Source organism: Enhydra lutris, unplaced genomic scaffold (genome assembly GCF_002288905.1).
Source record: "Enhydra lutris kenyoni isolate GAN:26980312 unplaced genomic scaffold, ASM228890v2 scaffoldscaffold8, whole genome shotgun sequence".
Classification (NCBI taxonomy): Eukaryota; Metazoa; Chordata; class Mammalia; order Carnivora; family Mustelidae; genus Enhydra; species Enhydra lutris.
Genome location: NW_019154092.1, coordinates 10,307,766 through 10,317,993, shown reverse-complemented (window position 1 = coordinate 10,317,993; position 10,228 = coordinate 10,307,766). Strand labels below are relative to the sequence as shown.

General features: G+C 42.5%; 1 protein-coding gene across 1 annotated transcript in view; it reads left to right on the top strand.

The window, feature by feature from the left end:
* Window positions 1–9,307: 9,307 nt before the first annotated feature.
* LOC111142560 (Rho GTPase activating protein 28) overlaps window positions 9,308–10,228 on the top strand; it is a 224,181-nt gene continuing 223,260 nt past the window's right edge. The window contains exon 1 of the mRNA XM_022495829.1: window positions 9,308–9,446. Coding sequence (XP_022351537.1) covers window positions 9,325–9,446 — 122 coding nt within the window. The 5' untranslated portion in view covers window positions 9,308–9,324. The remainder of the gene's footprint in view (window positions 9,447–10,228) is intronic.

Sequence of the window (10,228 nt, the reverse complement as noted above, 5' to 3'; positions counted from 1 at the left end):
TTACTTTAAAATTATACTTTCAATTATACATCTCCAGACCCAAGTGACTCAGTCAGGTCATTTAAGCCTTTTTTTCTTTTCTTTTTCTTTTTTTTTTTTAAGATTTTATTTATTTGACAGAAAGAGAGAGTACAATTAGAGTGGCAGGCAGAGGGAGAGGGAGTGGGAGAAGCAGGCTCCCCACCGAGCAGGGAGCCCAATGGGGAGCTCAGTCCCAGGACCCTGAGATCATGACCCTAACTGAAGGCAACTGCTCAAGCTACTGAGCCACCCAGGCGCCCCATGGTCATTTAAGTCTTACTGAATGATATCATCTGAGCCATATTTGAGAACTGATGAGCCAATATGGATTTGAACCCTCCTATTCTCATCACAAAAATCAAAGGTCCACATGATTTGTGAACTTCAGGAAATAAATTAGGGCCACATCTAGGCAAAACTGCAAGGTGGGCAAGTGTATTCTTTTTCTGGGCATCACTTCTTTACTTCACTCTCTGTAAGACCTCTTCCCTTCCCAGCTCTTAGATATGTTTACCTCCACGACTTGACCAGGCCTCTTGGCTGGTGATTTCATGCCAGATATGCCTCCCTGTGGCTTCACCAAACCTTGCTCTAGTAGACGTTGATTATTTGTTGGTGTCTCAGAATCCACTCCTGCTACCCAGTTGCACCCAAATGACAATTAAGGGACTGTCCTCCAACATGGTGTGTGATCTTGGGGCCTGGCTTGCCATTACAGAAGGCAAGAGCATTGCTAAAGGCCATGTCAACCAGACTGTTTGGTTTAATACCCAGGGACTGTCTAATGGATGATAAGCATGCAAACTAAGCACAGAGAATCTGATACAATGTTCTGATATTCTGTATCCTGAGAAGAATGAAGCAAGGATGGGAAGAAAGACACCCTGGCAAGACTGTATTCTGGCAAGATTGTGTTCTCATTTCTGTCCCAGACCTTGTTCTGCAGCTTTGACCTTCCATAACGTGATAGTCTCACTGTCTTTCTAAAATGTTGTTCCTTGTTTCAGAATCAGAAATGTTTTTGTGGTTTGCAGCTTGAGACCTCTTGTAATAAACCTTTTTCTTTGGTAGCCCTGCATGCTGATTTGGTTCCCAAGCACCTCACTGTCCTGCTCACTCCTTCCTCTACTCAGTGGAAACCTGATATTCTTATTTCATCACTTTCCAAGTCAGGCCATCTCCACTGCCTGGGGTGACTGTAAATAAACCAGGTAACTGATCTGTAATAATGAGCTAGTTTCAGAGAGAGGAGATTGATTGGGTCCTTTTCTCAACTTCCTTTCTGAGGCATGAAGCTAAACAACTTCTTAGTAGCTATTTAAAATCCATCTTGGATTTTTTCTTAGAGTTCTGTTTGGGGCTTAGCATCTGGCCATTCACAACAGGCTTTCTTCTTCCCTAGGCTCTCCTGTACGTTCTTTTCTTTTCCAAACGGGGTTGTGAAGTGAAGGAGATGTAGGTCAGAAGTGCTGAGTGCAGACCAGGGTGTACAGAGCCCAGAGGGGCCATCCAAAAACATAGCCCAGAGGGGCCATCCAAAAACATAAGATGCATAAATGCTGTTTGAAACCTATAGTGGATTTCCCATTTGAACTCAAGGGTAAAATTTAAACTCCTCAGATGGCATTCGAATCCCCCCCCCCCCGCCCCTGCCCCCCAGTGCCTGGCCTCTGTCTCTGGCTTCATCTCTAGCTCTCCTTCCTTTATACCCTATTGTCCAACAAAGCTAAACTAAAGGTGAGTCCCTGCCTGTGCCACATTGGAATTTGAATTCAAATTTTCTGTACCTTTGATCTGTACTTTTCTCTGTAACTTTCAGTCTCTTACCTCTTTCTGGAATACCCTTCTCATCACCCCCAACTGCTCATACCTGAGCTGGCCAATTGTTATTTATCTTTTAAGACTCATCTCTAGCATTACCTCCTCTGGGAGGTTCTTTGATGACTTCCTACTCCAACAGTTACTCCTGCCTCTTGCAGAGACTGTGCTTTCAAATTTGTGTTTCTTTTTACATTCCTGGTGTTTAGCATTGTAGGTACTAATGATGATTGTACCTTCTCAGGATGGATGGAGGGATGGATGAATAAATAAAACCCCTTGTATAATTGCAGAGTGTAGAAAGTATTCCATAATGCAAGTCTCTTTAAACCAAAGTTTCATGTCTGTGGTTGATCTGGCTTCTTCCCCCCACTCTGCCTGGGTGTGTTGGTTGTGATTTATTTCCAGTCAGTTTATTTGTAGAAGTCAATTAAGTCACTTGAGTGACTCAGTTACGTCTCTTACATAAATAACATGGAGTCTCAACCTGGCTGACAGTTTCTTGTGGTGACATAGTCTGTTACCCCAATTACCAAGTTGATCATAGAGCACAGAATAGTTACTGAAGAATATAGGACCTAATATGTCTTTAAAAATAGGCAATAAGAAAGCAATAGGAAAATCAGAGTAGTCTAAAAATTCTGTGTCATAATAAGAGCATTCAGAAAATAAATTTGTATAATTTAATTAGTGCCAATAAGTTTTGAGAATAATTTCAGGATAGTATTTCAAGAATAATCAGCTGACCCAATGATGGAGGGTTTACACATTACCTTTCTAAATACTTTAAAAATACCTGTTTCATTAAAGTATTTCCTCTTCATATAAATGAAATTTTGCATTTACTCCCCTTAATTTGACCCAACCTTTCTAGGGAATATTGGGGAAGTTGGAATGCATGTAAGGAGTTTTGATAGAACTAGCATGTTCCCCTAGGTAGGAGAGAACTGTGCCTTCATTTCCTGCAAGATAGGACCAGTGACCATGTAACTTCAAGCCCTCTTGCTAAGGGAACGGCGGTCAGCACAACAAAGACTCTTGCAGCTGCAGCTGTTTTCCTGTTCTGCTCTTAAGTGATTATTCTAGCAGTAGTTTTGCCAGATAAGCAGCCAAGGCCACAAGAGGTACTTTTCTTTTGTCCCTGTTGAGGTTTTGCATAAATGCTGTTTTCTTGCCTCTCCTCGTAGAACTAAATATGTTGGGATGTCACCATACTTCATAATACTGCAGTGTCACTGACACCCAGGGGCCAGAGTTTGTGAGGCTCTTCTAGGTGCATCATTATGAGAGTTGAGTCTGACTCTTCTTTCAGTAAAGTTTATGAAATGCCTTTGGAATTCCTAAAATCAGATTGTTTACTTTTGAGCATTGAATTCAAATGATGCTTCTAGAAGGGCTAAGTAGAGGATGGGTGACAGCGGATAGTAAAGAAGAGAGAAGGAAACCAACATCTCTTGAGCATCTAAGATTGCTTAGCACTATGACTGATGTTTTAAAGGTGCTCTCTCATTTTATCTTCCCATCACCTGTCAGAGGAGATTCTCCATGCTTCAATTAGGAAATAGAAATGGAGAGAAATTAAGGTAACACAAGCAGTAAGTAGCAAATTCATAATTCAGATTTAACTCTGTCTGACCCTTTTTGGTCTACCACTCTGCCTCCTCAGTTTCATTGGCAAGTGCCAGTGAAGTCTTTGTGCACTCAGGGTTCACAAATGGTAGTATTCTCTAATGCCTTATATATATAGCCATCAACCGACACACTTACAAGGCCAGATGAAATACTGAGTTAACCTCCGACACATTCTGAGAGAAATTAATGAATTATTCTTATGTATAAATTGTGAACTACCTTACTGTTGTATGTGGAAAATATGTGTAATTCTCTCTTTATTTATTACTGTTTTCATCGTTATTCTTACATGCTAGTGATATCTATCCTCCAAAATGCTAAATAGGTTTATAGGAAGCTTCCAAAAGAAAAATGAGTCCGATGACCTGTTTTATTACAATATAAAGGAGAAGTGTATTTTGAACCTCAGCAAAACTTTTACGAAAGAGAAATATAAGAGCACCTGTGTAGCTCAGTTGGTTAAGGGCTCGACTCCCGATTTCGTCTCAGGTCGTGATCTCACGGTCATGTGATTGAGGCCCAAGTTGGGCTCCACACTCAGCAGGAAGTCTTCTAAAATTCTGTCACTCTCCCTCTGCCCCTACCCTGCTCAAGTACATGTACACTCTTGCATATTCTGTCTCTCAAATAAATAAATCTTAAAAAGAAAAAAAAAAGAAAAAGGAAAGAAATACAATGCTTAAGAGCTTGGATGCGGGGAGCCAGACAGACTCCCTGAGTTTGCATCCTTGTTTTGCCATGTCCTAGCCAGGGTGACTTTGGACAAGTTAATGCAGTCAGTTTCTTCTACTGTAAAGTGAAGATGCTATCAGTAATACTTATCTCAAAAAGCTGCTGTGAGCATTCCATGAATTGAGGTTCTGACGCCTAGAATAGAGCCAGGCACATGGCAAGTACTCAATAAATAAATGTTTGATTTCATCTGTGTGTGAAGAAACAGGTCTGCAGTTCAGCGATTTGCTTGGGTCCTGCTTTCTGTTGGCAGAGTTGGTGCTGACACCCAGGTGTCCTGTTCTTGGTCCAGTGCTGGGTGCTGCGGTGATATACAGAGCAGTATGCATAGGAAACTAGAATTTTCCCTCTATGATTCCAGTGCTATTTCTGTGCTCTGAATGTACACTGTCCACTCTAGGCGCTGTTTATCAAACCAGTTCCCAGATGGAGTATCTTTCCCAGGGTCCCTGGTTACTCTGCTGCTGAGCCAGCTGTCATAGTCTTGTGCTGTGAACCCCTAGGCAAGTGTTTCCCAGAATGCCAAAAATGTTAACAGACTCTACCAGCTCCACAATCCCACATCTATGATTCCCAAATCCCCAAAGCTCTCTAATCTGAAAGCGTTTTCATGAATCACATGACTATAAAACTTGTTCAGACCTGAGCTTATGTAGTGATAAATCACCTGAACTGACAGGAGGCTATTTATCGTTGGTGTTTCTCCCTCCTGGTGTGTGTGTCTTTTACACGTTATTGCAGGCATACCAGCGCTTTTGCTTATAGGATACTACCCCAGATATCAGTGGGGACACCTATCAGTCAGAGTCTTGGCAGGAAGAGATGGGGCACTTGGCACAGGTAAATGAGGAGAGCTTAGTAAAGGGATTGTCTGTAAGGCTGTGGGTGGGTTGAGGGCGAACAGGGATGGTGCAGGAGGGACAAAGGAAGGATTACTTGGTGCACCAGGAACTGTGAATACTCCTAGCTTGAAAGGCTAGGTAGAGAAAGCATTACTGGACTCCAGAGAGAGCAGTGTGGGAGGGAGCTGCCATCAGGAGCTAAGGCCTTAGCAGGTGGAAGGAGTCAGCTGGTAGCAAATCGACAGACAAGTCTGGGAAATATATACCCAAACTGGCTTTTCCCCTTCCCTGTAGATGTGCAGCTGGCACCTTTCTTTGATGGCACCCTACCTGACCCCAGAGGCAAGGGAGCTCAGGGATGCAGACCAGAACGTGAGCCACTGGGGCCCCACGCATTAGAGAGGGTAGCAAGGGGATCTGGAGGGCAAAAGGAAAATGTCCTGCAGGGTGTACTATAATATCCAATATATGCACTCTACCATCTTCCTGAAGCCTCAAAACTCAAGAATGCTTAGAGTTGTATATTGTTAAGTCAACAGCATATGTCTACATTCAAAAAGTATTAATACATACGTGTGGAACATTTTTTTCTTTAGTTTGCAGTTACTATTTACAGTGTTGTACAGACTTATGAATCATTTATAATAACTCCTTGGCTGCCCTGAAAGATTGGAATTACTGAACGAAAGAGTGCTATCTCCTTCATTCATTGATTTATATGTTCATTGATTTTACAGATATTCTTTGTTGATTGCCTACCCTGCAAAACACTCTGGGCTCTGGAGTATAAAGACAAAAATATAACACCAGCTCTTCTAGTAGCTTGCAATTTAGAAAAAGACACTGCTTTGCTGGAAAATAATAATACACTTCTGGGTTAGCAGATAGTTTCATCGCAAAGCTGCCTGGTTGTTGGAGGCTCCGTTTTGAGAAGGGTTTCTTAACCGCATGTGAGCTCAGTGGAAAAAACCTCTATGATCTATCAGTTGAGTGTGCAATGAGCACAGTAGCAGAGTGTGTACATGGTGCACAGTTTTGGCTGACTGTGCTTTAACTGCGTGGCAGAGTGAGATGGTTCTGATAACAAAAGCAAGGGGAGGGCTTGGGATTAGGAACACCTGAGAAGGCTTCATGGAGCGAGGGAAGCATAGAGGGTTTTTAAGGATTTCTAGAGAGGAAAATGACAGGTAGGAGCAAGGGTAAAGGAAGAGGGCAAGACCGCCTGGTGTGAGAGGGCCGCCCAGTCTCAGTAGTAAAAAAGTAATAGGTGATCAAAGTAGATTAATGAACATCTATTCTAAGGAGTTTGGACTTTATTTTGTAGCAAGTGCATTACAACAGGGCTTTTGAGAAGGGCAAGAACTATGGTTGTTTTTTTTTTTAAAGATTTTATTTATTTATTTGACAGATAGAGATCACAAGCAGGCAGAGCAGCCGGCTGAGAGAAAGAGGAGGAAGTAGGCTCCCTGCTGAGCAGAGAGCCCGATGTGGGACTCGATCCCAGGACCCTGGGATCATGACCTGAGCCGAAGGCAGTGGCTTTAACCCACTGAGCCACCCAGGCACCCGGGCAAGAACTATGTTTTAGGGGAATCATTCTATCAGCTCTTTGAAGAGGGGGACGATTTAAGAGGAAGGTGGTTGAAAGTCATCTGTTTCAAAGAAGGATGGCTGTCACCTAGGCAAGAGATGGTGATGTGAGAACAAAGACCACAGCATGGGCAATAGAAGGAGCAGTTGGTGGACATTTTGAGAACGAGATGACAGATGTGGTGTAAGAGATCAGAGGGAGAAGCCACAGTGATTCCAGGGCATCGAAAATGTGCATGTATAAGAGAGGAGGCCTGGCTGCTGAAGCTGGCATGAGGGAACACCACTGCAGTTTTGGACATCTTGAGGCAGTTATGGCTAAAAATATTCACAAGGAGATGCCCTGCAAGTACTTAAAATTCTGAATCTATAGCTCTGGAAAAAAAAAATGCTAACGAGACAAATTCCATGCCCAGAAAAAGTTTCACTACTGTAATTCCTTATGGTAATTCCAAAATGTAAAAAGCTGTAAAAATTACATGTTTAAAAAAGTTTAGTGTCAAAACTTATTTGGTGACAGACCTGATCTGAATAAATGTGGGCTATGAATAGGCTTTATTTATCCTGTTTAGAATCAGTTCTTTATGCTTGGGAAATAAGTTTGAATAAAGGGTCCTGTCCCAAACTACTGGAGGTAGAGTGTTCTATATTAAATTGCACCTGCACCAAATTACTTATGAAAATTTAAAAAAATTATAAATTCTGAAACCTATCTGGCCCAAAGTTTTATTTATTTTTATTTATTTATTTTAAAAGATTTTATTTATTTTTATTTATTTATTTTAAAAGATTTTATTTATTTTAGAGAGAGCATAAGTGGGAGAGGCAGAGAGAATCTCAAGTAGACTCCCCACTGGGCATGGAGCCCACTGTGGGGCTCTATCTCATAACCTCCAAGATGGGGACCTGAGCCTGAGCCAAAAACCAAGAGTTGGATGCGACTGTGCCATTCAGGCACCCCTGGACCCAAAATTTTAGATGAGGTATTATGGACATATATCAATAATTACATTATGAATTTATTTCACATTTTAAAAAAGTATTATCTTTGTTTTGATGCATTTAGTATAAAACATAGTAGGTAAACAGATACGTCTTTGTATCTGAAATTTTTGAAGAGTGAAGCATTCATTTTTCATACACTGATGTTTGATAAATTTTTTTAATTCACAAAATTGAGATACTAATATACCTACCTCAGAGAGTTTAAAGAGCTAATGAGCAGGATCCAACACTTAAAGGGTATTTTAATAAATGTTAGTCTTCTTATTCCAACCCCTTCAATCAACAAAATATTTCCTAAGAAGCATTTTGTGTATATATTTTTTCTTTCCCAACCTTTGAAAGGGCAGTGAAAGCAAATGTCTCTCTTCTTGAAAATGTGAAGGAAGTAGCAAAAAGGACCAGCATTTCTTGAGAACCTAACATATATATGGTGCTTTTAGCCCCACGAGTAGAATATTGTTTTCCCCATTTCACAGATGCAGAAACAGACTCTGAGATGTTAAATAGCATCACCTAGGTCACCCCTCAGTATAGGGTGAACTAACTTCTCTTTTCCCCTTCACCTAGCTCCCAGGGGAGTGTGAGAGACAACAGGTAAAACACCCTGTCTGCCCCTGAGAGATGAACTCATTGTGGGCCTCCATAGCATACTTCTGGTTCCCTTTTCATATGGTTAAAAGAATGTTGTCTTTCCATTTGTGCTGTTAATTTTATTTACCTAAAGACATATTTCAGATCCCAAATCATTGAAAATCATTTCTGCTTATGCCCCCTTTTACCTGCCTCCCTGTAACACGTTTTTCCTCTAAATAAAGACCTCTGGAAAAAACATGCATTGGACCCAGAATAATCAAGTCTAATTTTCAGACAAGCTGAAAGCAGTATCTTAGTATGATCAGGACTGGGAGGAGGAAAGGGATGTGGAGTGAGGTAAGAGTCTGGTTGCTGTGGTGGCATTGAGGGTGAGGGAGGGAGGTGTTCTGCTTGCTGTAAGAGGGAGTTACCTGCCCAAAAGGAAATCAAGTTTATTGTAACTTGACCAAGCACACAGCAACGTAATCCGGTTCTTCAATTTTTGATGTGGATGCTTTAAATGAGAGAGTGTCACATTTTCTTCCTTTCTTCCCCAGACCACACGTTGTAGACCGGGCCCCTCTCCTTCTCAGCCCAGGCACCCAGGGCAAGGTTTCTTTCTCCTGCTTCTTGCTGCCAGGCAGGAAATGTTCCCAGCTATGGGATAAGCCTCCCCCATTTGGTGGGGGGGGGGGGGGGGGATGAGAAAAGGAAAAGGAAAGGAAAAAGAAACAAAGCAAGAAAAACTGCTAGAGCAGCTAGCCTGAGCCCTGAAGGATCACAGCGGGTTTCCAGTTTCCTAGAAACAGGGATCCCCCCCTCCCCGATCCCCGATTCTCTCCTCCCTCTGCCCGCCGCCCCTCCCCGCGGTGTTCTCCCGGCTCCCACCCCCCACCCCCAGCGGGACTTGTGGGCGTGTCTTTAAGTCCTTGCTCATAGGGCTGTCCCGAGGGCGGGGCGGCTTCCCAGGGCGCCCCTGACAGCCGCCAGAGCAAGCCCCTTGGAGCTGGACGGGCCACACCGCCCCGCTGGTGACCGAGTCCCCGTGCGCTGGTCCATGCTGGTCTCCGCCTTTGTTCTCGGGCCGGAGCGGGGACATGCGCCGCTGAGGATGGAAGTGGAGGACTCGGGCGGCGTGGTGCTGACTGCCTACCATTCGTACGCTCGCTCCCAGCCACCCAGCTCAGAACCCCGCTGCGCGCCCAGGGCCACCGCCAGCCACCCTGGCAGCAGGTACCCAGAGCGACTCCAAAGGGAGCAGAGGTTTCCCGGGCTTGGGCTTTCATCTCCCAGCTGTGTTTTCTGCCAGGGCATAAGAGCACCTTCACTTGATTGTTGTTCCAACTTTTAGTGGACTGGATGAGTGGGTCTACTGCTCTTTGTATTGTCCTTGATTGCTAGTGGGAGGTGCACGAAGTCTCTGCCGACAGTGGCTAAAGTCTGTGTTCTTGATACAACTTGATAAATAGGCATATGCCTCATTTCTGCCAAATTCACCCATTGACATGTTGGAGAATTAAAAAAAAATCATTGGAAATGGGACAAGCAGAAAAGAAATTAAAATATATTATCCTAAATCCTCGAATACTATTAAAAGTTTTTTAGTAACTGCATGCCTTCTGAGTTAAAATATAACTGGAAAGATTCTCTAAAAAGTAAATCTGAGTAGACTTTTAAAAACAATTTTATTTCTAGATTTTAATAACCATTCAGCCGCATATATACATTGGTATCATTATTTTTATTATTGCTAATGTTGACTCAATGCTGTAAATGCTATTATAGTTTATTTCTTTTGGGTCAAAAGAGGTTATAACCATCTCATTATGTGTATTTCAGATTTAATATAGCATGGATCTATGTTAAATTACTCTGTATCAGTGTTCATCTGTTCGATGCAAGATCAAGGCCAATGTGACTTCCATTAACTAAACAAAAATGTTAGACTCTTAGGAAATTTCCCTGGGCAGACAATGATAAATGAGATGGTTTGATATCTGACTCATATTTAGGGG